This window comes from Haliotis rubra, unplaced genomic scaffold (assembly GCF_003918875.1).
Source record: "Haliotis rubra isolate DU_JTF1 unplaced genomic scaffold, ASM391887v1 Scf158, whole genome shotgun sequence".
Taxonomy (NCBI): Eukaryota; Metazoa; Mollusca; class Gastropoda; order Lepetellida; family Haliotidae; genus Haliotis; species Haliotis rubra.
In genome coordinates this window covers 533,660-561,631 of record NW_025765536.1, presented here as the reverse complement: position 1 = coordinate 561,631, position 27,972 = coordinate 533,660, and the positions used below count along the sequence as shown (strand labels likewise).

Sequence of the window (27,972 nt, the reverse complement as noted above, 5' to 3'; positions counted from 1 at the left end):
TTATGATTCCAATACATATTTAACTACGAGTAGAAAGTAGTTTTGATTTTCTAACTTGATGAAAACAAACTATAATCTCATTAATTCTAACAGACTTTACGATTTTCAAAAATGGCGGCGCCCTGTCGGGAACATCCGCCAGTCTGTGGATAAATGCTATTTAGGTTTGTTTTCACCGAGTTACAAAATCAAAACTACTTTCTACTGGTAGTAAAATATGTATTTTATTGATGGCTAATAGGATTTGCATGACATAGCGTATAACATAACAATTTCTCTCCTGGCAGCGAGGTGGGTGTCAATATAATACTACATGTACTTACAATATTATTGTTACTTCGACCACAACCTCACTTCCGAGGAAGAAATCGTTATGTTACAAGATGTGTTATGGAAAATCTTTATGGTCATCAATCATATACATATTTTACTATAACTAGTAAGTAGTTTTGATTCTTTAACTTCCGTGAAGCGATCTGAACACAAGTAAGATATCGTTTCAGGCTTCCACAACGCTCGCTTCGCACTCACAAACATTACCTATTTAGCACGAACTGCGGGGTCCTGTGGAAATCTGTGCATGGTGACACCATCACCCGACCCCTAGGAGCAATTGACGACAAAGCAACGATTCGGCATGTCGTCGTTCATGTCGAGAGAGATCATCAAAATGATGAGCGTGCTACACACTTTCTATACAACTAACTGAAAATCGTTCCTCATATGACGTCACTGCAGTGCTCTGGCGACAGAGTTACGTAACCTGTCTGTGGTTTCGTTGGCGTGCGAGAGGGAAGCAGGCGACTTTTTGGCCACTTTTAATCGCTCGGAATTAACCACAAGTTTTTAAAGAATAAATTTGGTGTTCCGCATAAGACTAACCACAAATCTTTCATATGTAATGGTTAAAAGAGTAACCAAAAACAAAGTTTAGTGGTTCTTAACACTTTGCTGACCAATCAAACGTCGAAATGATAGAAAGACGATTGGACAGGGAGGTAACTTGAATTATTGCCCATATACGACGGAGGACACAGGGTAGTATTTTTCCTGTAAGTGTCTTGGGGGTTTACACCATTTGGTGAACGTTGATTGGCTGTTGCAGAAAATATAACAGCCAATCAACGCGTAGGGATATGGGGATTCCCCCACATCGCGGGGTTCCTTGTAGAGAATGCTGTTTTCATTGTATCGTTTTTCAGATTGAAAACTGATATGGGTAATAAATACATAACCAACTCGTGACGGGGAATCATAATTAAGTTATTAATATAACTCGGGAAAGATATTCTGTCATTCCCCGTAACTCGTTAGTTATTGTCTAACTACTTACAAAACCAGAACCACCACCGGTTTTAATGGTCACGAAGACATACTTTACATTACTTGACCATCGTTAGTAGGACTGTCCGCCACGTTGTTCATATTGCCAGGTCAAAACTGAGGCTGGTTTGATTGTTAAGTCAGACCTGGTGGAGAAGCCAATCAAATTGGCAAACTGGAATAAGGGGCGGGTAATCTGAGATTGCGAGAACCACAGAAATGTGTGTTTGTTTGTTGTTTACCGCTGCACTCAGCAATATTCCAGCTGTTATGGCGGCGGTCTGTAAATATTCGAGTCTGGACCAGACAATCAAGTGATCCACAGCATGAGCATCGATCTACGCCATTCGGATACGATGATAGTTGTCAACCAAGTCAACCAGCCTGGCCACCCGTTCCCGTTAGTCGCCTCTTACGACAAGCTTTATTTGCTGAAGATCAATTCTAACCCGGATCTTGACGGGTACCAAAGGAACGGATTCTCGGGTTAGTGCGAAGGTTGATCAAAATGCGAATCTGGACGATATAGAGGCCGTGGATGCTCAGAGCCAACTCATACTTTCAAAGATGTATATAAATATCTAAGAAATCTGACGAATACAGCAGCCTGTATTTTTATTCAACAATATTATGATCACATGTCATGGCATATACAGGACACAACCACATACTTTGTATAACTCATATCAACTGAGTGTAAGATTTTATAAACCATCAAAGTTGTATTGTTAAAAGAATACAAAATTACATATATATGAACATGTCATTACAAGAAGGAAGTTGTGATCTGACAAACACAACGGACAAATTGCATTAGCCCTCCGCGGCACGGCGACTGGTGTCCTTTCAAATAACAATAACAATCTCGTCCTTGAATAATAATATCAACAACATAAATGATTTATCAGCTATGAACAGAAGTTAAACATGTAAACAATATCACAACCGATTCACTATATTCAACACTTAATTCAGCATCACTGTTGTCTAAGAGACTATTTGAAACACTAATGTTACAGAATACGAGGCTTGGGTCAGATGTAGGTGCGTGTGACAAACAGAGAGTTTGATTTGTGTCATTCCTAAAATTTCTATTTCTGATGATAATAGTTCATTTATATTGCGAATTTATCCATGCACATCGCATGCTCCAAGCGCTGACATATTACCCCTGGTCAACGAGTACAGAACACTCCCTTTGGAGAATACAACCGGTCGCCTGTCAGGCGCTCAAGGTTCAAACTCAGACTACCATCGTACCCAAGTTTACAGAGGCAATTTTGAACACACTCACTTGCCTAAGGTGAGACCACATGTATCACATGTGCTTCGTTATGGGGCAGGACTAAAGTCCCAGAAACTCTCAGGAGTCAACACCGTCACCCATCCGAGGACACCCATCCGCGCCCAACGTTGCTGAACTTCAACTAATTGTGACCTGAGCTCTGCACAGAGGACCACACACCGCCACTATTTGACTTACGGTTAAATGTGTATGATGAAAAATGATCTTCCAGCTGATGATAGCATGGGCTACATGGAGAAATGTCAGATTTGAACTAACGAAACTCTCTGTATCACCTTGATTGGAAATAATTACGGAGCACAGTAATTCTTTAACAGTCGACAATTGCAACATTACAGGCACACACGAATGGCAAGTAAACAGAATCAGAATCACTGACCAGGGTTGGAAGATTTCAGCAACAAACTACGCTGGGTTGAACATTGGAACCAACAGATTCCCTTACGTTTGATTCTCGGCCCTTACGTATGCTTGAGACACCCTTACCTAACCCTTATTTACGGCCCGGCTCCCTTATTTATATACTACCCATCAAAAGTTTAGACTCACTAGTGTAAATGTAGCCACTTACTTGTCCACTGTTCTAAACTAGCTTTTTGCAAAATATTCCATACTGTTTAAAGGTACTGTTTAGTTATGAACTGGTGTATTGTAAAACATATTCGTAACATTGAAAAGATTATTGTCATGAGTTCAGTAAATGATTAAAATCTGTGAAAATTGGCGAATTCTTAACAAAACTTTACACCAAAACGAATCTGTTCACATGCACGACATTTGCTCATGCCTTTCGCAATTTGAAGCATCATCCTTGTGCAATTCATCTGCATAAGGTTTTCAGTTGGTTCCCCCAAGTTGGTGGAGAAATTCATCTTCGATGTAACCACATACATATACATAACATATAGTGAGTGCTTTAAGTGAGTCTAAACTTTTGATGGGTAGTATAGTTTGAGGGCCCTTACGCTTCGTAAGTCCTTACCTATGGTTCGGGGCCATTAGTTATAATACGGGGCCCTTGCCTTTGGTACGGGCCCCTATCTATGGTTTGGGGGTTCTAATTTATGGTTCAGGTTCTCGTACTTACGGTTTGGGGCCTTACTTATAGTTGGCGGTCCTTACTTTTGACTCTATGCATGGACACTTACTGATGGACATCAGTACATCTTTGGAGCAAGTTTGTAACAGCAATTGTTTGCACAACACGGATTATTATAGAGTACATCCTTATGCATTTCCGGCCATGAAGCTACCACTCCTTGTATATGTTACAATCAGATTGTGAAATCAGACATTTCAGGAAATGACTAAGAGGATCAGCCATTTCGCTATTAGCTATATAAATAGGTTTTGGACGTTTCCATCAAATTTGATGTAAATGTGCTTGATGACGATTGCCAATGTTCGTGATGCACGAAACCGATCGCCAAAACGTATTTTGTGGTCCCGATTCTCAGAAACACGAAACACGTGTCTTAGTCGGATACATGGGAAAGATCGTGCGAAAAATCAAAATACATTGCCTGTCCAACACTGCAGTATCACTGCACATAAAGTCACACAGAGAGAATGTCCAGGTTAACCCACGGAAAGAGAACGAGCAGTAGGGATAGTTGAATGGCTGACCGTATTTCACAATCTGACTGTAACATATATATATATATATATAGATATGTACAGTCAGACCTCGTTAATACGAACACTTTGGTTTTTTAAAAAAAACGTTCGGATAGTGAAACGTTCGTACTGCTGAAACCACAGTATATAAAGTGTTCAACTTGTCACAAGAACATGTTTCATATTTGTCATACTGGGTATTCATAGAACACTTCCGGCATATCCGTTATTGTTTCTGATTCCCTGAAGATGTGTTAGGCTGAAATGATGTGTACTGCGCCCATCAACACCCGGTGTCACTCTGTTGGGCGTGAGTTTCCGCTTGAGCTTCGGTTTAACGCATGACAAGATCACGACCCGAAAGTTGGTGCTGAACGCGAAGTAAAAGAAGAAGTTGAAAGGAAACGAAAAGATGATTGTGGAGTTACTGACAAGGAGAAGCCTGCCTAATGTGTCTGGGGAAACCAAAAATCGTTTTGAATAAATTTGGGCGAAATTTAAAACCAGATTGATGTCAACGAACATTTCAAAAATGCACGTGCAACACGTCACAAGAAGCAGCATTAACGAAATCCGGATCGTGTTTTTCGTGTCAGAGGATTCGGAAAGCTTGTGTCCAACAACAAGGCGTCGCCTGTATGTATAGCTTCTGTATGTAGCCCTGATGAGACAGAGGTTAAACACCAGTAGAAGACAACAGGGTAGAACCTGAGCGAGGGTTAGTCTCACCCATGTATACACATACGAAAAATAGTCCACGTTTTTTATAACAGCTAAATGTCTGTAACAGGTGTTTGAGATTTGAATGCCTGTAGGGGTGAATAATTCTTTTCCTATTACGGTTACAGGTTTTAAGACTAGAAAGAGTTGAAAACAGTGGGATGTGAAGGAAAATATGGTCAAAAACACGATAGACAAAGCCACGCCTTTATAACGACTGATCCAAGCTCTGCACATCATTTGATTAACGCCTACGTAACGTTGGAAAGCCAGTAAGGCTGTCAACCACAGTGACACTGTGTGGAGAACTTGTGGGGTAAACCGGCACAGGTAGGTCAACACATAACACCAGCCCATACTCGGGTAATTCCGGTAACCTTCGTAAGTGTACGTATACATATATCCCGGTAATGAGAACAATGCAGTGAATGTATCACACACGGCGATGGAGACGAGTATGACGTTTGTGGGCGACCTGAGTCGCCGTCGAGTGAGAACGACGACAACGACAGCATTCAACACCAGCGTCAGGAAGACGACCGCAGGGGCAGCATATCCCATGAGGGGCACAGCTAGATCCACGGGGGCCTCTTCTTCAAGATCCATGAGACTGTAACGTCGGGTGACGTTCAAAATATTGCTGACGTTGAGGCACACACGTTGGATCAGTGAGGACACTTTTTCATCCACAACCGTGCCCCCCATCAGCGAAGCTACACGTTTGACACAGAAACTATAATGATCCCTCATGTTTGGTATTGGTGTATACGTTGACGATGAACCTTTATAACATCCAGTTGATGAAGAGAAGATAACTGCTCTTTTTAATTGTTAACAGACAGCACATACCTTGGTCGTAGTTGTCAGCTGTATGAGTCTCTACAATAGCTGTGATATCTGTCGTGCGTCAAATTAAATAACCACTTCTCTTGTACGGTGGGGGTTAACCACCGCTCACATACACAAAAACACGGGTTATTACTGGGCTCAGCTGGTTAATTCCTCTGTTGTTCTTGAAGGTGTGTTCCTAGAAACTGGAGTAATCGGCCAAACGCAGTCATCTGAAAGCATATAGCACAAGGAAATTAGCCCCGTCTTTGTTAAACAGCAAAGCATACACGTCAAGAAATATACATAACATGTTTGACATATATCACCATTTGTGTAAGGCAGTTCTTGTTCTTACAGTTGCTAGATAGTAAATAGAGATGGGAAAATGAAAACACTCATCCGTTTTGATGATGATGATGATGATGATGATGATGATATACGAAATACACGATGCCGTGGGAGCCTTGCCAATTAACTCTTTGTTACTATCAAACTTGTATATATTCAGGGACTAAGCGTCTTAAGATTTAACTAAGGGACTCAACTCCGGACATTTAATTTAAGCGATCCTGCGTATCTGTAAAAGTGGCCATGGTGTTATAAAAAACAAAAAACAACCCCAAAACGCGATCAGTTATATGTGTAAGTGAAGTAACTCTTCAATTTATCTTCCCATTTACACAGAACAGAACATCAAACATTATCGGCCACGCATAAAAAGATTTTCTCTAGTCATGAATCATTTGCTGATTTCTGTTTGCTCCTTGTTATTGGATAAACATCAATAACAAACGCCATGAACACACTGTACTTGCAGCCTCGTTACAGCGTGAAGCACAGGCTTAAGTATCAATCTCGCTCGTTCATTTATGCTTCTAACCAAACTCGAAGCGATGTGGATTTACAGATTTTGTTCTAAATACACTGTGTTATTGTGTTTAGAATACACACACATATACTCATGCCAATAATGGTTGTCACCCCTTCAATATTTTTAATTGGAGAGGGGGTGTGGGTTGTGGGTGTGAGGTGTGTGTTGGGTTGGGGTGGGGAGGGGGTTACAACCATTTTTGGCATGAGTATACAAGGCATGTTTAAGAATTTGTTTAAGTCCTTAACACAATAGAGTCTTTGAACGGCATTTAGAAGTTATACACATAAAAGCAAGAATTTATGGATGTCAACTTGTTTGTTGTGTTCTTCAAAATAAAGAAGTTGACATCCATAAATTCTTGCCTCTAAACAGAATACACAGTTTATTTAATTAATATTGTATTATTTTCATTGCATTTTTGTTTACGACAACATTTTAAGGAACACGTTTATGTTTAGGATCTAAAAGCACGTGGTACAATGATCGGGATACAACCTGCATAAAATCATACGTTATCGGATAGCCCAGCGGTTACGCGTTCTCGTCATACCGAAGGCCCTGGTTCGTTTCTGTTCATGGGTTCAAAGCCCATTTTGGGGCTCACACGCCTGTGATATTGCTGTGCTGTATTGCACGAAAGGGGTACAACAATACATATTCACTGACTAGTGTACTACCACGCAACCGGTGGCGATAAATCATTGTAGTTACTAAAGAGTTATTAGCTCTTGTAGTGGGCAGCTATTCGACGTACGCATGCACGCACGCACACACACACGATCGCACACCAGTAGATGCACATGTATTAATAATGAAGTTCCGGCATATTGCATGTATGTAACAACAGACAGACAGACAGACAGACAGACAGACAGACAGACAGACAGACAGACAGACAGACAGACATATTTATTTGTATATGTGGCCCTGAGGCCAATAGTACATGTGTACAATAATAACAGTGCATTTATGCGCAACCTGTAAATACGCGAGTTATAGGAACATCCATTCACAATATACATTTTTTCTCTCAACATAAGTATGTGGTACAACACAAGGGCTACCTTAAACAACAAGTCAATATTTTCTGTGCGAAGTAGCATACAGAATTTATGTCTCGACGGTTGGTTATATATACTACGTACATAAAGAAACTGTGCATACAAAAATTTAAAATCTAAATTTATCAAACCTGTGTAGACACATAAGGATTCAAACTCAGAGATTAGTGACATGTATCCAACATGCATGCACGTGCCACGTTCCGTGACGTCAGTTGGTTCGTCCTTGAGATGTGCAATTGGTTGTTGCACGAGCATTCCGGGAAAAAGAAACAGAGCAAATGAATGCCACACAATACTGTCACTTTGGGAAGCTTAACCCCTGCCCTAGCGATCGTGCCAAAAAATTAAACGGCTGTTGAAACGCATAGCATGCCAAGGCTCACGTCTGCACAACGTCATGAGGCCATTGGGATGGTCTGTGGGAGAATGTCTCAACGACAAGTGGCTGCACATTTCCACTGCCACCGGAACACCATTTCTGCACTGGTGAGACGCTACCAGAACACAAATGACGTCATCGATCAGCCACGTTCTGGTCGTCCACGTGTAACAATGCCAAGACAGGACAGATGGATAAGGGTGACCCATCTTCGCCACAGGTTTCAGACTGCAGTGATGACTGCCCGAACCATCCCAGGACTTCGCTGTATCCACCCCAACACAGTTCGACAACGTTTACTTCATCACGGGATCAGACGTCCCGCCATACGGCCTATCCTGACACAACGTCATCGACAAGCTCGCCGAATGTGGTGCCGAAATTATGTCCGCAGACCCTTGTTTTGGTGGAGAAATGTTGTTTTTACAGATGAGTCCAGGGTTAACATTTCCCATAGTGATGGACGTCAACGTGCCTATAGACGCGTGGGAGAACGTTATGCACAGGCCTGTGTCTTGGAGAGGAATCGCTTTGGTGGCGATTCAGTGATGATTTGGGGTGGGATAACAGCACGCCAAAGAACTCCTTTGGTGATTGTTCAGGACAACTTAACTGGTGTGGGCTACAGGGACCAGATTCTTCGACCTGTGGCAATTCCTTTTCTGCAACGTCATGGCCCTGGGTTAACATTCTAACAGGACAATGCCCGCCCTCATACGGCAAGGGTTGCTATGGATTTCTTGCAACACCACAACGTTGACTTACTGCCTTGGCCTGCAAATTCACCGGATCTCTCCCCGATAGAGCATGTTTGGGACGAGATGGATCGACGTCTACGCCGTCTTCCTCATCCGCCAGATAACGTCCTTGACCTTGCAACAGAACTTGAGAGAATCTGGCGTGACATCCCACAAGCCTTCCTTGCACGTTTGATAGGCTCTATGCGTCGTCGATGCACTGCTGTTCTCAATGCCGATGGTGGACGTTTGACCCCTGTCCCGTTTGTGGACTCGAGTCGTCATTGTGATTGACTTTTCAATTGAAATTCTCCCGACTTGTTATGGTCTCATGATCCCTCCATTAAAGTTTATATGTACCTTTGACATTGTTATCGTACTTATCAACTGGGATAATATTTTGACAATGCACAGTTTCTTTATGTGGCTAGTATATATAGAAATAATAAGGCAAATATGTTTCTCTTATTTCTAAATATTTTGGGCATATAAGTAATACATGGTAGTCATCTTCTTGCGACAAAAATGCAGAATGGACATTGGATATCTATTGTATTTGTAGTTTTGGCAAATCGCGCCGCTTGGACTTTGAAGTTGTAAGCGTTACATGTAAATTTAATAAGCGTACGCTTAAGTTGTGGTGATTTAATCTTTGAAAGGTAAATTTCTGTATTAATACAATATTTATATTCTGAATAAAAGTTGACACAGGTTGATGACGTTATTTCATTATACCAGTCTTGTTGATAAATGTCTTTGCATCTCTGCTTGAATACTTCGATGAAATATTGTGTATTACTTACATTTTGAGCGAGCCATACATTTCCAAAGCCATGACTAAAAAGAATAGTTCTAACGAAGGAAACCAAATTAGTATCTCCGGTATCATCTAGTGTTTTAAGCATTTCATAACTACATCTTGAATATCGTGAAATTGGTTGTCTCATCAATCTTAGCCAATATGAAATAACCCGACATCGGGCGTTAATAAACAGTGGAAAACGTCCTCATTCAGCTAAAATAACCTTGTTCGCAGTTCTGTGGCCAACACGCAACAAAAACTTACAGAACTTTGAATCTACCCTTGTTTATATTAATGCCCCATATTTCAGAGCCGTACAGCAAAAATTTTCCATCAAACAGTTTAAGGGTGAGGTGAGGTGAAATTGGGTTTAACGTCGTGCTTGAGAATATTTCGCTCATATAACGACGTGCATGCGTGTGTATGTGTATGTGCGGCTGCTTGTACTAGCCCAGACTTAAGCTTGTTTGATAGTGCTAGCCCACTGAGATACCATGTCGCAGTGAAGCAACAGAAACATTATATTGACTCCGAGCCGACCAGTCCTTGTTGTACCCATTAATGCCGAACGCCAGGCAGGGACCAACAAGTACCATATTTCAACGTCTTTTGGTATGACGCGGTCGGGGATCGAACCCGCGACCTTCCGCTCTCCGGGCGGACGCTCTAACCACTACACAACGGAGGCTGTCAAACAGTTTAAATGATGCATGGATCGGTAATTCTTTATATTTACATATGAATTTCTTTATGACATGTAGGGCTCGTTCAGCTTGCATAGATAATGTTTCACAGGCTCTGGAGAAAATATTTCTACACGAAAATATAATACCTAAATATTTGTAATATGATACCACCTCCAATTTTTTGCCATTAAAGAACCATTTTTCACTTTTAGAGATTTTACCCCAATTTTTAAAAAACATTACTTTAGTTTTACTAATTTATCTGAAGACCCCATTTCAAACAATATTCATTTAGAGTATGTATCTTGCATTGTAACTGGTCAACAGAATCGACAAGAATCACGACATCATCTGCAAATAGAATTATTGCAAGATCTCTGATATGTTCGTTAATAAATACACCTCTCGTATCATTTCATAACATTTCCTTAACAAGTTCTTCAACATATAACAGGAACAGTACTGGTGATAGAATGCAACCTTGCCTCACTCCGGCATATGTATCAAATATATCAATTATTTGAAATTTACTGGTTCTAACAGATGCTCTCACACTGGTGTACATATTACGTAAAAGACGTTGGAGTTTGCCATGTATACCTGACTGTAGTAGTACATATAACAGTTTTGATCTATTAACGGAATCAAACGCTTTCTTAAAGTCTACGAATAGACAATAAAACTTTCCCCCTTTCTTCCGCAGATATTTATGGATAATACTTTTGAGACTAAATATATGGTCCGTAGTTGAATATTCTTCTCGAAATCCCGCTTGGCACTCAGATAAAAGTTCACGAGTGGATATCCAGACTTAATGCGATTATCTAATATTGTTGTAAATATTTTGTTAAGTGTATTCAAAAATGGAATACCTCTAGTCTATAATTGTTTGGATCACCCCTTTCACTCGACTTATGCAGAGGTACAATCAATCCTACATTCCAGGAATCTGGAAAAACGCCGCTGTCTAGAACTCGATTAAACAGACTATTCATAAAAGTATGTAACAACATGTCATGATGATATACGGTTACAAAGAGGCCCAAATCAGCGCGCACGCACGCACGCACACACAAAAATGATCAGGTGCTGATGGTAAAACATACTGTATACTCCGGTTGTAACGAACTCAAATGATATTGCTATGAACTAATATATAATAATCTATTATTGATGGGTTCAAATGCTACATGCACATGGACTGCTTGCGCTCAGCATAGGGACATTCCAAGGCATAAGGGCAACAGTTACTTTGTAGAAACTGTAAACAGTAACCTACGGTTATAACGAACTCAAGGGACCACTGATTTTAGTTCGTTATAACCGCAGTGCGTAATAGGCATTTCGACTAAAATATACCGCAAGTGACCAAACAAAAGTTTCGTTGTATCCGTCATTTCGTAACAAGAGTGTTCTTAATAAACGTAGTTTATTGTATTCCATATATGGTAGCATGTTTGGTTGGTATTGCTTTTTCGATGATGTTCATATTTCAAATAGTGGGATATTAACGATAAAACATGTGTTTTTTCTTAATGTATTGCTAGCCCTACCCAGCTATGTAAAATTAGCAGCTTAATAAATAACTTTTCTGCTTTATTAGGAAACTAACTTCCAAGGCGCAGGATTCAGGTTTCTTTCTATTTACTAAAAAATAATTGTTTTCCAACGAACAGATAAATCAAGTCATTTCGGCTATATTTCTAAATGAACAAGTGGCATGGCTGAGAACTGCGATCAAGTGATTGGTGTATTCTTGTTGGATGTAAGGGTTTGCCTGTCATGAGAAATGGCATTAATCGCAACCCTTTACGACAACGCTCGACACTTTGGCATGGAGTGTCCGCACCAATGTCTACAGCCCAGCCGCCAAGGCCATTAATGTCCATTACACTCGGCGACATACCGCACTAACTTTGTCCTGATTGCCTTTTGAAACAAATCAGGTCAGATTAATGAGTTCCGAGTTGTCTGACCCCAAACTATTACACCTTCTTCATCCCATACTTCTTCGTGTCCATAGCAACTCTTTCGTGAACGTTATGCGGCTCTGTTGTGGTATGAGTTGTCTGGCCGGCTTGGATTTGAGTGTGCATCGTGTGTTGTTTAGACTGGGTGTGTCCTGTTCCCGTTAAATATATGGCAGGATTTGAATACTAAAGTGTTTGTCAATATGTCTGTATTCGAAAAGCGTGCACGTGAGTGTGTGAGTGCGAGTACACGTGCTTGTTATCGAGTGAGTGTCAGTTTGTCAGTGTGCATTTGTTTGTGAGCGCAGTTGTGAGTGTATGTCTTTGTAAGTGTGTGTGAGAATGCTTGTTATTGAGTGAGTGTGTATGTGTGTGTTTGTGAGTGTGTGTGTTCGTGAGAGAGAGAGAGAGAGAGAGAGAGAGAGAGAGAGAGAGAGAGAGAGAGAGAGAGAGAGAGAGAGAGAGAGAGAGAGAGAGAATTGCAAGGTGTATATCGATTTCCGTGTGTGATATGAGCATGAGAGAGGCGGCAACCATACCTCGGGGTTCATTTTTCAATACTGACAATCACTCAGTCCTGTGTTTCCCGGGATCCTATCACTCACAGGAGGTTGTTAGAAATAGGACGTACGCCTCGCCATAAGGAAATAGTTTAGCTCATTTACAGAAAAAAGATTAGTCTTTCTTGGTCTTAACGACACGAGACATCGCAATACATCACCCTTGGCTGATCAAAAAACGCACTATTTTCCCAAGTACCATCGTCAGTCGGTTCACTAAGTCAATTACTTGCGACTATTATGCTTATAATCACACCTAACATAATACCCGGTATAGTGAAATATATTTCGTTTTTCAAAACGTTTTGAAAAATATGCAAGATAAAACATTTTTTCGTGGATTTTATCCAGCATAGGATTCCAGTATTTGGTTTTCATCCAAACAAGTGATAAGTAAATATTTTCAAATATTTTCGGATATGTAGATCTTTGGTATCACACACGTGAAAACCTCGTCTTCAGAATGGCAGAAAATCATTAAATATAACCAGAAATAGGAATAGCGGTCACATTATAAATATTCATTAAAAATAAATTCATTCTGTGTAATTTGATTCTCAAAACAACTGTGTTTTGAGATGAACTAAACAAATAGGTTTTGTTTTCTGTTTTCCCCCACAATCATACCTTTTTACGAAAGTAAGATCTCATAATACGTGTGGGGAGGCTTTACTTTGGATAATGAATACAAGAATCAGATTTCCACTCGTGTAATATATTTTCAAGTTTTTCTTTCCTATAAATTCCACCAAAACATGTTTCACATCGCAACCTACCTGTCACTGCAAATAATGCGCAGAATATCCGAAGTCCTTGGACGTGAAGCAGCTCACTGAAAATGTTCTAAAGTTTCTGCATAGTCAAAACTTTCCGTCACCAATCAGATCCACCCTCCTTTATAATCGATCACCCCCATGAAGCTACAATGCCCACACTATATAATCACTGTATGACCACGCAATTCTCAAACTTCCCAGAGGTGCACATTATATTGCTTTATAATGTGAACCACACATATGCGACTCCTAGATCTCTGTGAGGAGCTTTCACCTCATCAATACCGGAAACGGATGCTTGTCCACGCAGTGAGTGGCCATATTTAATTTGCTCTCCAGCATCTCTTAGCGGTGCTCGAACTCGGCGTTAAAGACCAATACAATGTGAGATTCCCACGCACAGTCGTCCCTGGTGCTTCAGTCCGTATTGATGTTTAGTCTCAAGCGTTTGTAATACTCCTACTGGCACGCTTTTGTAGCTTGTTTGTACCAACCGGTTGTTTAGATTTGAATTAAATAAACTTGCTTTGATTTTGTGATAATGTGTTATTTGCTTGACGTCGCCCCTGTCTTTCCGGCTTATTGAGTGGAATTCAAGTAAGCTTTTAACAATGTGGATACATACGTGGGTTTTGATGGTAAAGGTCACAACAACTGAAAAATAACACAAGGGGTTTTGATCCCGAATCAAATGATGACTTTCTTTGATTACGTTTTTTCAAAAAGATTCAAGGTTCGTATGTTGTCCTGGTTTAATTAGTTAAAATCGCCCTTTTCCAGGATTGGTACACGCAGTCACACACAGACACTGACGCACACGCACATGCGCTCGCACACACGCATGCACATGCTTATGCACATCGTTATGTACGTACCATATCCTTGAAATTGACCTAAACCTCATTTTACCTGTGTAACCACTTTTGTAGCCGATTGCAGCCAGGTTTCCTACAGACCAAGCACAATAATCAGATGAATTCTAGGATTCGAACCACGACCAAGGTATCATATTAACGTTAACGGACTGAGCACTTCTCCGAGGAACAGCCACAACCAGTTCACGTTTCAAAACGCGGTCTTAGATCTTAGCTCTGTTGTCTAGATCTATACTGTTGTAAGAAACAGGAAGCAGTCGAGGACCAATGCCAGCTGTGCAGGGTTACTGCTCCGTACGTTGAACCATTAACCATGGACATGGCGTGGTGCGGTAGCCTTGTGGTTAAAGCGTCCGCTCGTAACGCCGAAGAACCGGGTTCGAATCCCCACATGAGTACAATGTGTGAAGCCATTTCTGGTGTTCCCTGTCGTGATATTGCTGGAATATCGCTAAAATCACCGTAAACCCATATCCACTCTCACTAACCATGGACAAGTTTTGGCAGGTGTAAGTAACTAGGCACATAAAGAATCTGTGCATACAAAAATTTAAAATCTAAATTTATCAAACCTGTGTAGACACATAAGGACTCAAACTCAGAGATTAGTGACATGTATCCAACATGCATGCACGTGCCACGTTCCGTGACGTCAGTGGGTTCGTCCTTGAGACGTGCAATACGTTGTTGCACGTGCATTCCGGGAAAGAGAAACAGAGCAAATGAATGCCACACAATACTGTCACTTTGGAAAGCTCAACCCCTGCCCTTGCGATCGTTCAAAAAAATTAAACGGCTATTGAAACGCATAGCATGCCAAGGCTCACGTCTGCACAACGTCATGAAGCCATTGGGATGGTCTGTGGGGGAATGTCTCAACGACAAGTGGCTGCACATTTCCACTGCCACCGGAACACCATTTCTGCACTGGTGAGACGCTACCAGAACACAAATGACGTCATCGATCGGCCACGTTCTGGACGTCCACGTGTAACAACGCCAAGACAGGACATATGGATAAGGGTGACCCATCTTCGGTACAGGTTTCAGACTGCAGTGATGACTGCCCGAACCATCCCAGGACTTCGCTGTATCCACCCCAACACAGTTCGACAATGTTTACGTCATCACGGGATCAGACCACGACGTCCCGCCATACGGCCTATCCTGACACAACGTCATCGACAAGCTCGCCGAATGTGGTGCCGAAATCATGTCCGCGGACCCTTGCTTTGGTGGAGAAATGTTGTTTTTACAGATGAGTCCAGGTTTAACTTTTCCCATAGTGATGGACGTCAACGTGCCTATAGACGCGTGGGAGAACGTTATGCACAGGCCTGTGTCTTAGAGAGGAATCGCTTTGATGGTGGTTCCGTGATGATTTGGGGTGGAATAACAGCACTCCTTTGGTGATTGTTCAGGGCAACTTAACTGGTGTGGGCTACAGGGATCAAATTCTTCGACATGCGGCAATTCCTTTTCTGCAACGTCATGGCCCTGGGTTAACATTCTAACAGGACAATGCCCGCCCTCATACGGCAAGGGTTGCTATGGATTTCTTGCAACACCACAACGTTGACTTACTGCCTTGGCCTGCAAATTCACCGGATCTCTCCCCGATAGAGCATGTTTGGGACGAGATGGATCGACGTCTACGCCGTCTTCCTCATCCGCCAGATAACGTCCTTGACCTTGCAACAGAACTTGAGAGAATCTGGCGTGACATCCCACAAGCCTTCCTTGCACGTTTGATAGGCTCTATGCGTCGTCGATGCACTGCTGTTCTCAATGCCGATGGTGGACGTTTGACCCCTGTCCCGTTTGTGGACTCGTGTCGTCATTGTGATTGACTTTTCAATTGAAATTCTCCCGACTTGTTATGGTCTCATGATCCCTCCATTAAAGTTTATATGTACCTTTGACATTGTTATCGTACTTATCAACTGGGATAATGTTTTGACAATGCACAGTTTCTTTATGTGGCTAGTATATAAACCGTGTGAAAAGAGCAATTGATGGTACGGATATTTTCTATTTCATATCGGATCTAACCATTAAAAATGTCACCAAACATAAATATATTGAGGTAGTATTCTGTTGTACAGTACATGCTACCTTTCACATATAGAAAGCGTACATTGCACCTCTAAATAACGGACGCATACTTATATGGCAAGAGTGACCTCGATCGCAGTGGACGAGTCACCACACCACAGTGAAAGGACTTTATTTCGAGGTTTTAGTGTATCTTAGCCCCTGAACCATCTTGTATTCCCTTCCGCACAACCACTTTCGTATAGCCGACTACACGGCTACTTCGTTAACCGAGAAAACAGACCTGTCTCACAACACGTTCACGTGGACCACAATGCTCCTGGCTGTGTGGTCACCGTAGCTAGTAGACTTGCACAAGTCTCTAAGGTCATGATTAATAGTTTAAATGATAATTCCTAAAATATATATATCCCTCTAACAGCCTGGTGTGCCCGCTTAGCCAGACTTGCCTCTTTAATGGATAGAGTTACTGGCTTAGCCATCGGTACAACCTTGGAGCAAGGCGAGGTAGCTGGCTATAGCATGTGTCAGGACAGCATGTGTAAGGACTCACATGACTGATTCGTTATACATGCGAATCACATCACAACACCGTCTTATTAAACGCTATAGATATGTTTTGTGAGGATGTTACATCTATATTATCACCTGGAATAACCGGCACCAACATCCCCAACCAACTCCCTTTCAATGCTTAAGCCCTAAATGAAGCAACTTTAGATTTCTTCAGGTCCAGAATAGCCCAACTCAATGGAACGACTTTTCAATTTAAAATGAATTATATGTTCCTACCAAAACTATATATATTCAGAGACTAAGCGCTAGTCCAGGAATTTCGCTGTTCTTTGAACGTTTTAAGAAATGGTTAACCCCACAGGGAGCGTAGAAAATCGTTACACAAGATATTCTGTTTTGTAACTTTTCATCGGGCAACGCCATTTTACTGCCAGGGGATTTTAAATCACTGAAATATTTTTCAGAAATGTTTGGAGCGCACTTACCGGTTGACAATCACAGTGAAATCTGCCTGCTTACGTCCGTAGTGTCTTCTGGTCCATCTTCCGTCATAGTGGCCAGCCGTCACATCCGTGACAGCGTCCCTTGTCGCGTTGATATAGATATATGTCTTTGATATATATTATGTTTCCCGTCATACGTCAGCCGCTTCCGAATGAACACTTGTTTCCTTGATATTCCGTACCATGCTCTAGGCTATGTTGCCTCTCCGAGACATACAGCTGTGAGCTTATGCAGACATTCACTGCTTGTACAGGCCAACAGAATATCTGCGTCATGACACAAGTGATTGCATGTGAGACTCTTAACCTAATTCACGCACTTGTAAAAAATAAACTATAATTTAAGTTTCAGCGTTAGGTCAGCGAGTCTCACAAACCGGACTTGCCATAGTGGGTCTAATATACCAGCGTACCTTCTCAGTCGAGTCTTGGAATTGTCACTATAAGCCTGATATGACTGTTTCTGTTGTAGAAGGGGCTGGCTGAATGATATCACGAAGCTCGGTGATGGATGGCACCGAGCTGGGCCCCTTCACCGCTGACGGTGCGTGTTTGAATTAATTTAAAGGCGGAATACGTTAGGGCAAATTGGCAGTCCCAGAAAACGTGATTCTACTAACTAAAGCATCACGGTTGTACCTGTCTTTCATTTTTAAGGTTATTGATTACCGAGCGTCCTCGAAGACAAATCTTCGTTCCAGCCTGGTGTTATGCATTAAGTCCCCTACGCCGGAGATATGGACACCAGACCTCTCATCAGAGTGTCCCTTTAAACGTTTCTTAGGCTCAATTACCGGGCATACTGTAAAATATGGAGTGGAGTCTTGGAGTGGAGCCTTGGATTGGAGTCTGGAGTCTGGAGTCTGGAGATTAAGAGCACTTGCCACTTCTGTAAAAACGGTTTACTGTTTGGAATATGCAATTAATGTCTCTTCCCAGTTATCTTTTATACCTCCGGAATCACCCATTTCAAAAGAACTACAAATCCACATTTATGCCAGAATACCTGAAGTTTCTACAAATATATTATTACTATATATTACATGTATATGTGTATTTTATAGGATATTGCCACTGTCCCTTCAAGGCAATAAATATCTTATCTTTTCGCATCTTAGAGATTAGTCTTTCTTTTTTACAGCTCTCGTAGAAATGTTTGTTAATGTTTGTCAGTTTACTCCAAACTTATTAATAAATCGTCACAAATTCAGTTTCGAATTATTCTTTCATTTGTAGACAGCAACGTAATCGAGATTGTGAAAATGTTTACATGGCAATCCTCAGTAGAGCTGGTTTAGCTCTCTGACATTCTGAGGGCAGATTGTATCAGTGATGTGTTTCCTCTAATCTGTCACATTCCAATGGCATACTGTAAAACATGGAGTGGAGTCTTGGAGTGGAGGGTTGGAGTGGAGTCTTGGAGTGGAGTCTGGAGTCTGGAGTATATGTGCACTTGCCACTTCAGTAAATACTGATTACTGTTTAGAAATATACCATTAATGGCTCTTCCTAGTTGTCATTTATACCTTTTGAATCACCGGTTTAAAAAAGTACTGCAAATTCATATACATGCTGAAATACCTAATTTTTTTACAAATATAATGTAACTATATATTATATTTGTAGTTTATACAGGATATTGCCACTGTTCCTTCATTGACTGCTATGCAATAAATATGTTATCTAATTCATCTTAGATATTAGTCTTTCTTGCCTTACAGATTTGGGAAATTGTCATTGTTCATATCTATACATAGAGATGCAAATCCTAAAGATAATCCAACACATTTACAGTCCAGATAGTTATGTTTTATTTCTGAAATTTGATATTTATGAGGGAAAGTTAATACAAGTATATAAATCATGAATGGGTAGATGGTTTTGTCTTTGTAATTGTGCTATTTGTTATGTAAAACATAAAACCAAACAACAATACTGTATTCACGTTTATATTTTGCTGATGGGACTCCTGATGTCATTTCAAATCTTTTCAGTTCAAAATATGTTACATGTGACATATTTATAAAACAAACTATCTAAACGATGAACGATATATCCTGCCATACTGAAATTTGTGCTGAATCCCTGGGATGGCTGTCAAGTGTCATGGGTTGAGGACTGGTCATTCATTCTTGGAAAAGGGTTTGCCTGGAACTTTATCAAGGCATTGACATTGTAGATGTTTATCAGAACTAAACATCCTGTAGTTGGAAAACGGTAATTCCTCGAAATATTTCATTAATTTCTTTAAAAAAAGAAATATTGTCAACAAATAACAATGAATACAATGTCTACAATACTTTAACTGGAAAATATATTTGCACTTTCAAGGAGAAGACAGTTTATGTTGGAAAGATTCTTGGCTATACAAGGATTCCTATTGCAGTATTACTATATTTACTACCATAAGGGTGTTTCCACCAGTTTATCCAAGTGATAATTGAAACATTGGTGGAAACTTTCCATCTATACAAATTTGGTCTGTATACTGAAGAAGAGGGAAAAGAATTCAGTCCCACACAGAAATTTGGCAACTACCTAAAATGGCGAAGATTGTCACAAATTCAAACTCGCTGCAATTATGCTTTCATTTGTAGACAGCAACGTAATCAAGAGTGTGAAAATGTTTACATGGCAATCCTCAGTAGCACTGGTTTAGCTTTCTGCCATTCTGAGGGCAGATCGTATCAGTGATGTGTTGCCTGTTATCTGTCACATTCCAATGGACTGCCCATACATAACCTTACAGAAAGTTAAGATTTTCGAAGGCACAGAGAACTGATGAAACTCACTAACAATCAGCTTGCAAAATATTCAACTGTATTTATTTTTGCTTTTTGTTTGTAAGTTCAAGGATGTAAAAAGATAACTATTTTTATTAAAAAACACAAGACAATTATGACATTGCAACAGTTACGTTTGCCATCACTGACAAAAAAATCCTGTTCCTGAATAATATAGTGCTATGTATCTTATGTTATCAATTTCTTTGTTATGTAATATGTCTTAGCATAGACCGTATTTCTGTACCTTTCCCTTACAACGGCTTCCTCTACACAAATGTGCATTTGCATGTGTCAATGTTATGTATGTCCTTCATTGGACAATAAATAATGCCATTATTAGTATTTGGTGTATTATAGGTTGTAAATCATTTCCATCCATACATTCATCTGTTATAGCGCCTAATTCAGGACAGCCATCGTTCAAATATTCCTAAAGATAAAAAAACTATGTAGCGAAACCATGTGAAACTTAATTGCAATTATTTAATCTGCATACTTAATCATTATCACTACCGCACTGTACATCGTTTTCTTGTCAGCAACCCTGTACCACTTTGTCACTTTCATTAATATGACATTTAGAACATTAACTGGTCATCCCCCTTGGCCGCGTCTGCCATCACATCCACTGTTACAAAGAAGTGCTATTGTTTCTCTATCTGTCCACTGTTGTGTGCTCGCCTGTCCATTGTTGTCAAAAACTGTATATATATGCTCACATCCATATTGTCAAGGAGTCCGGTATTCCGACTGTCTGTTGGGACGACCACGAGCAGGATAATCCCTCGTAGGAAGCGCCCTGGTATTGAGCCGGAACTCCACTAACCTCATTCATGTATACTATTACTAATGTTTGTCCTGGCTTGTGCAACCAACTAAAGTAGTTTGAACTCAACCTATCCTTCGTCTTTGTCAACTTATTGTACGTATAATTCCAAGCTAGTTCCCCTGTCGATCATATCTACGCGTTGACACATCCATCCTCCCGATCTATTCATACACATTTTTTTCTTGATGTCAACAAAGCCCCAGAACAGGACCCGCAGTTAATACAGTTACAGAATGACATTTCTGGAGTTGACAGGGCTAATTGATAAGTGTATACAAAATACATGGGAATTTGCGAGAATTTGAAAATACATGAACGAGGAAGCTCGTGACACGATCTGTTTATTTCTAAGTGTTCTGTTTATAGTGGAATATTTCACCAGGATGTGATTATGTGAACGTGTGTACTTTATCTATAGATTACCCCAGACATTTCATTGACTACATTAGCACAATGGAGAAAATATACATTCTCCTCTAGTATTTTAATGCCTTTTAAAAGCAGCGCAAACAGAAAAAAGAGAATCACTCCACATGGTTGATTATGTACACCTTAAGTGACATGATACGTAAAACAGCATGCATATCAATATGCATCATAGTGTATTTATAACTATCTGAGGTTATCAAATATCGCATTTTCTCTATTAACGCCAGTTGGAAGTAGCGTAGCCAACACAACCAATACCGGATGTCTATGCAAGTTATAAAGTTGATCAGAGTTCTCTTCATGCATGGTAGCCTTTGGTTAAAATTCCAAGCAAGCTGTTTTTATTGCAGTTTCATATTACTATGTTCACGCTCGCTGTGTCTCAAAATATATAGTGTATCAAGAAGATTAAAATCTCATGGTCATTAGATTAACAACAAGTCCTGTTCTGTCAGTATGTGAACGACTGCAGTCTTTTACAACACTGAACATGACATATGACGTTGTCGTTTATTACCGCAGGGCTTTGAACATTCCTCCGAGCATATTCAGTCCTTTATGGGGGAAATACGGTCTGTTTAATGACGAATATCGGGCTTGCGCCTCGAATGGGTGTCATTTTCATTCCCCTTTTCAAAAGTTTATCTGCATTCACATACTGACATATACTCTGATATCTCGTTACAAATGCGATGGGGTAGCCTAGTTGTTAAAGCGTTCGCTCGTCACGCCGGGTTCGATTCTCCACATGCATGGCACAATGTGTGAAGCCCATTCCTGGTGTCCCCCGCCGTGATACTGCTGGAATATTGCTAAAAGCGGCGTAAAACCGTACTCACTCGTTACAAATGCCTTTAAATGAACTCTTTTGTAATATCATGAGCTTAAAGTATTACTGCTAAAGGTAGTCTGTCGTACAGACCCTGAAGCATCAAAGCCCACGCAATTCTAGAAAATGTGGCAAGTCTAGATTTCCTCAGCTTCAGGAAAATGAAGAAAGTCTCAGGGCTCCTTTTCATTATATTTTATTTTTTTTACTATGAACTTTTTTCAGTAAAATATGTTCATTTCAGAGACTAGTTGTTAGTCTATGCTAAAGGCTACACACCATAGTTCCTGGTTAAGACGAGAACGCGTGCTTACTGTGAATAATATTTGACTACGGGTTCACAGTAAAAAGACGAAGCTAGGCAACAGAATATTGATTCCAGTTTTGAAACCAATCACCTTGTGCATCTGCGGGCTATAGAATACCAACACTGATGCTGAGTGTAACTGCCTCTCTATTGATCACGGGAGGCTGGCTGTTTACAACGATTAATATGACTGATCACCTGAAAATACAGTTTTGAACTGAAAACGGTTGGGTTTTGTGGTAAACAAAAATAAACGATTATTGATTTGTTCCAATTTTACATTGTGCGCGTGTGCGTGTTAATGATGATTTTTTATGGAGAAACATGTACAATGTGAATGTCCCCCTATAATTTATGTACAAAGTAAGTGATCCCCTTGCATGTCATGTACAAAATCAATGACCTCACCCACTTCCCATAATTTTGAAGCATAATTCTAAAATAATTTTACGTACAAAATTGATGACCCCCCTACCTCCCCAGAATGAAATGGGTGACCCGCCTTAAAATCATCATTTTACGTATTTTATGTATGCGCTAACTGATACTTCTACCAACACCAAACAGCTCAGGTATTATTACTGTTGTGACTTTCATCTGCACGACCATTACACTTAACATGTCGGTCAGAATATCTATCTCTTCAATGAAGAACTTAGTCTGTCAAACAGACCCTGAAACAAATATACCCAATGCAGCCCATGCCAGTCTAGAACGTGTGGCAAGTCTAGATTACCACGTGCACACATTTTTAGATGAAAATGAAGAAAGACTCTGGGCTCCTTTTCATTATATTTTATGAACATTTGGTTCTGTAAATTATATTCATTTCAGAGACTGGATGTTAATCTATGGAGAACCGCATTTTTATCACGTTTACTTGATGTAGCGTTATTTCATTTAGTTTTCAGAGGAAGTAGGTGAATGGACCCAGAGATGGGTCTGTTTATATGTGTGTTTCTGGAGGAGTGCTACTGGCCTCTCGTGAATGACGCGATTAACATCGTCATCACCTTTCAACCCGTATCTCAGCAAATGAGATTTCTCTCTGGCAATCGCAGCCATAAACATATTCGAATACGTGATTTCTCCAAACACACGGGGGAAGCTGAGAAATGTATTGATGTATACACACGTATGTTGATTCCGGACACCGGCCATACCACCTTCTGGAAACCCTAGGCAACACTTCTTATAGCGCGTTTCGAGTTTCCATTTCTTTACTGTACTTAAGGAAAACAAATATAGAACAAAAATCTAAGATGAACTTTTCCTTAGTCGAAAATTTACTGTCATTTAAAAAAAAGTTATATAAGTGTTTGTCACGAAAATGCGTCATTATTACATGCTAAACGATTATATTTGCTTATAATGTTTCAAATAATTTTAAGGTAGCGCATTACAATTTAGAGAGATTACGGTCATTACAGTAGAGATTGAGGCCTCTTGGTCAGTCGTACACGTGGCACTACAACGTATAGACCTACAGACTTGATCAGTCGTACATCACAGGCAAACTGTAGCGCAACTAGGGTTGTGCAACAGACAGACAAATGACCAGTTTTTCTATATGCGAGCGAAGTGAAGCGAGCACATTTACGCTCGCATATAGGAAGACTGCTCATTTTCTCTTTGTTGCGCAACCCTATTTGCGCTACAGTTTGCCTGTGATTACACTCACATTGTTAACGAGACTGATGTTTTTCATCCATTGGTATAACTCATTGGGATTTGAACAGACGACCATGAATCCTGACGCAACTAGGGGAGACAACTTGACACAGCCAATTGACCAAACATGAATGAATGAATGAATGAATGAATGAATGAATGACGCTGTTTCATTCTCTGTTTGATCTTACCCTTGTGGACACCCGATCTGATAATGTTAATAATGAGACGAAATGATAATCTGTTTTCAAATTCCCTTTTATGAAAACATGACCGGAGAAAATGTTTATCATTATTTGTCCTGTTGCCAAACAGATAATTAGTAGCTATATATAGAATTTTTTTTCTTGATGTATAATATATACAGTTTCACTTACCTGACGACAAAATCCAAACAGTTTTAATTTAAAAAAACGAGTAGTTCTTTGGCATGGCCTTTCCAGCGTCTGTATTCCGTCCACAAGGAGCACTCAGTAGATAGCGAAGTGATGATTTTCACGCGTCAGATCTGTAGATAAGTGTAACATGTTTACTTTACACTGCCTATAGTCTGGTGGCTCGTCTCCGACAGAGAGCTTGTATTTACCAGCGTGGTGAAAGAGCTAGCTCTGGTGTTTATCAACCGCAGATTGTTCAAGGGTGTACATGTATCAAACGGATGCTTTGAATTACGCTGTTTCATTTGACTTTTATCTTCGAATTTATACCTCTAGGAATGGTCAAGGGGTGGTTATGTGTTGTCCCATAGTTCCAAGTTATTTCCACTTTCCAACACTAAATGACGCATGTATGGTTGACAGCAATTATTGATATACAATCTATAACGAATTAGGTGGAATTTTTCAAGCATAATATTTGAGCTTAAATTTAAATCTGTTTAACATTTGTAACAAAATGGTTCATTATTGCATAAGTGTTAGCCAGGTATGGTTCCATTGTTTATTGAGATGAGTGCGGGATAAATATCATGACGGTCTACGTATCCCGATGTTAGGATGCCTACGGTGCATGAATGATGAGACACGAAGTCTCTCGCAGCAGTACCTAACAATGACATCCCAAGAATACATATTTGAATGCATTAGTATTATTATTTTAAAAAAAAATAGCTTCTTCCGTTTTCTTCAATTTTATCAGGATTAACAATGATTAATAGGAATATACCGATTTTGCACTTCCATTCAATATAGAATCAAACAGAAACCAAACAAACCCCAAACACACACACACACACACACACACACACACGCACGCACGTACGCACGCACGCACGCACACACACACACAAGACCACCTGCACAATTATTAGATATGTGATTTGAGCTGCAACCTTCAGTTTATTGAGCGCACGATGTCTACCCGGGTTGTCTCCCTTCAATCAATTTTCGGTATGTATTCATTCACATGGGCATCTCATTGACTTTAACCATCTTTGTCTTTTAAAAAGTGTTTAAAAATGGTACGATATTTCAAATGGTACGACATTAATGTACTGGTTGAATACGATCCCAACAATTTGTGGTGAGAGTGACTTGAATACAGCTATATAAATAGCCCAACTTATTCTTCTCATTGATAATGACCAAACGTGGTGATGTTCGTGCTGAATAAAAACAAAACGAAAGAGCACTTTAATATGTTTTGGTAGGCGTTACTGCCATGACGTCACTCGGTACTGCTATGACCTCAATCTGTATTGGCATGGCCTCAATCTGTATTGCTATGACCTCATTCTGTACTGCTATGACCTTAATCTGTACTGCTATGATCTCCATCTGTACTGCTATGACCATAATCTGTATTGCTACGATCTCAATCTGTATTGCTATAACATCAATCTGTACTGCTATGACCTCAATCTGTATTGCTATGGCGTCAATCTGTACGGCTATGACATCAATCTGTTTTGCTATGATCTCAATCTGTACTGCTATGACCTCAATCTGTACTGCTATGGCCTCAATCCGTACTGCTATGACATCAATCTGTACTGCTATAACATCAATCTGTATTGCTATGACATCAATCTGTATCGCTGTGACATCAATCTGTACTGCTATGATCTCAATCTGTATTGCTATGACCTCAATCTGTATTGATATGACATCAATCCGTACTGCCATGATCTCCATCTGTATTGCTATGGCCTCAATCTGTATTGCTATGACATCAATATGTATTGCCATCATCTCAATCTGTATTGCTATGACCTCAATCTGTACTGCTATGACATCAATCTGTATTGCTATGACCTCAATCTGTATTGCCATGACCTCAATCTGTATTGCTATAGCCTCAATCTGTACTGCTATGATCTCAATCGGTATTGCTATGGCCTCAATCTGTACTGCTATGATCTCAATCTGTATTGCTATGACCTCAATCTGTATTGCTATGACATCAATCTGTACTGCTATGACCTCAATCTGTACTGCTATGACCTCAATCTGTATTGCTATGGCCTCAATCTGTACTGCTATGACCTCAATCTGTATTGCTATGACATCAATCTGTACTGCTATGGCCTCAATCTGTATTGCTATGGCCTCAATCTGTACTGCTATGATCTCAATCTGTATTGCTATGACCTTAATCTGCATTGCTATGAGCTCAACCTGTACTGCTATGACATCAATCTGTATTGCTATGATCTCAATCTGTATTGCCATGACCTCAATCTGTATTGCTATAGCCTCAATCTGTACTGCTATGATCTCAATCGGTATTGCTATGGCATCAATCTGTACTGCCATGATCTAAATCTGTATTGCTATGACCTCAATCTGTACTGCTATGACATCAATCTGTACTGCTATGACCTCAATCTGTACTGCCATGACCTCAATCTGTATTGCTATGGCATCAATTTGTACTGTTATGACCTCAATCTGTATTGCTATGACATCAATCTGTACTGTTATGGCCTCAATCTGTATTGCTATGGCCTCAATCTGTACTGCTATGATCTTAATCTGTATTGCTATGACCTTAATCTGCATTGCTATGAGCTCAATCTGTACTGCTATGATCTCAATCTGTATTCCTATGACCTCAATCTGTACTGCTATGACATCAATCTGTATTGCTATGGCCTCAATCTGTACTGCTATGACCTCAATCTGTATTGTTATGACATCAATCTGTACTGCTATGACCTCAATCTGTATTGCTATGGCGTCAATCTGTACTGCTATGACCTCAATCTGTACTGCCATGACCTCAATCTGTATTGCTATGGCCTCAATCTGTACTGCTATGACATCAATCTGTATTGCTATGACATCAATCTGTACTGCTATGGCCTCAATCTGTATTGCTATGGCCTCAATCTGTATTGCTTTGGCCTCAATCTGTACTGCTATGACCTCAATCTGTATTGTTATGACATCAATCTGTACTGCTATGCTCAATCTATGATTGCTATGACCTCAATCTGTATTGCTATGGCTCTCAATCTGTACTGCTATGATCTCAATCTGTACTGCTATGACATCAATCTGTATTGCTATGGCCTCAATCTGTATTGC

General features: G+C 40.2%; 1 protein-coding gene and 1 long non-coding RNA gene across 2 annotated transcripts; both read right to left on the bottom strand.

The window, feature by feature from the left end:
- Window positions 1–4,446: 4,446 nt before the first annotated feature.
- LOC124271141 (sex peptide receptor-like) lies at window positions 4,447–6,021 on the bottom strand. The gene has a single exon (XM_046706206.1). The coding sequence runs from the start codon at window positions 5,714–5,716 to the stop codon at window positions 4,448–4,450; it is 1,269 nt and encodes a 422-aa protein (XP_046562162.1). The 5' UTR covers window positions 5,717–6,021; the 3' UTR covers window position 4,447.
- A 3,649-nt stretch (window positions 6,022–9,670) lies between these two features.
- Window positions 9,671–20,909, bottom strand: LOC124271140. Its single transcript, XR_006896956.1, has 3 exons — window positions 20,899–20,909; window positions 16,171–16,172; window positions 9,671–9,793 (listed from the first exon to the last, which is right to left on the bottom strand). It is a non-coding gene; the product is annotated as an uncharacterized LOC124271140 (long non-coding RNA).
- Between the last annotated feature and the right edge of the window lie 7,063 nt (window positions 20,910–27,972).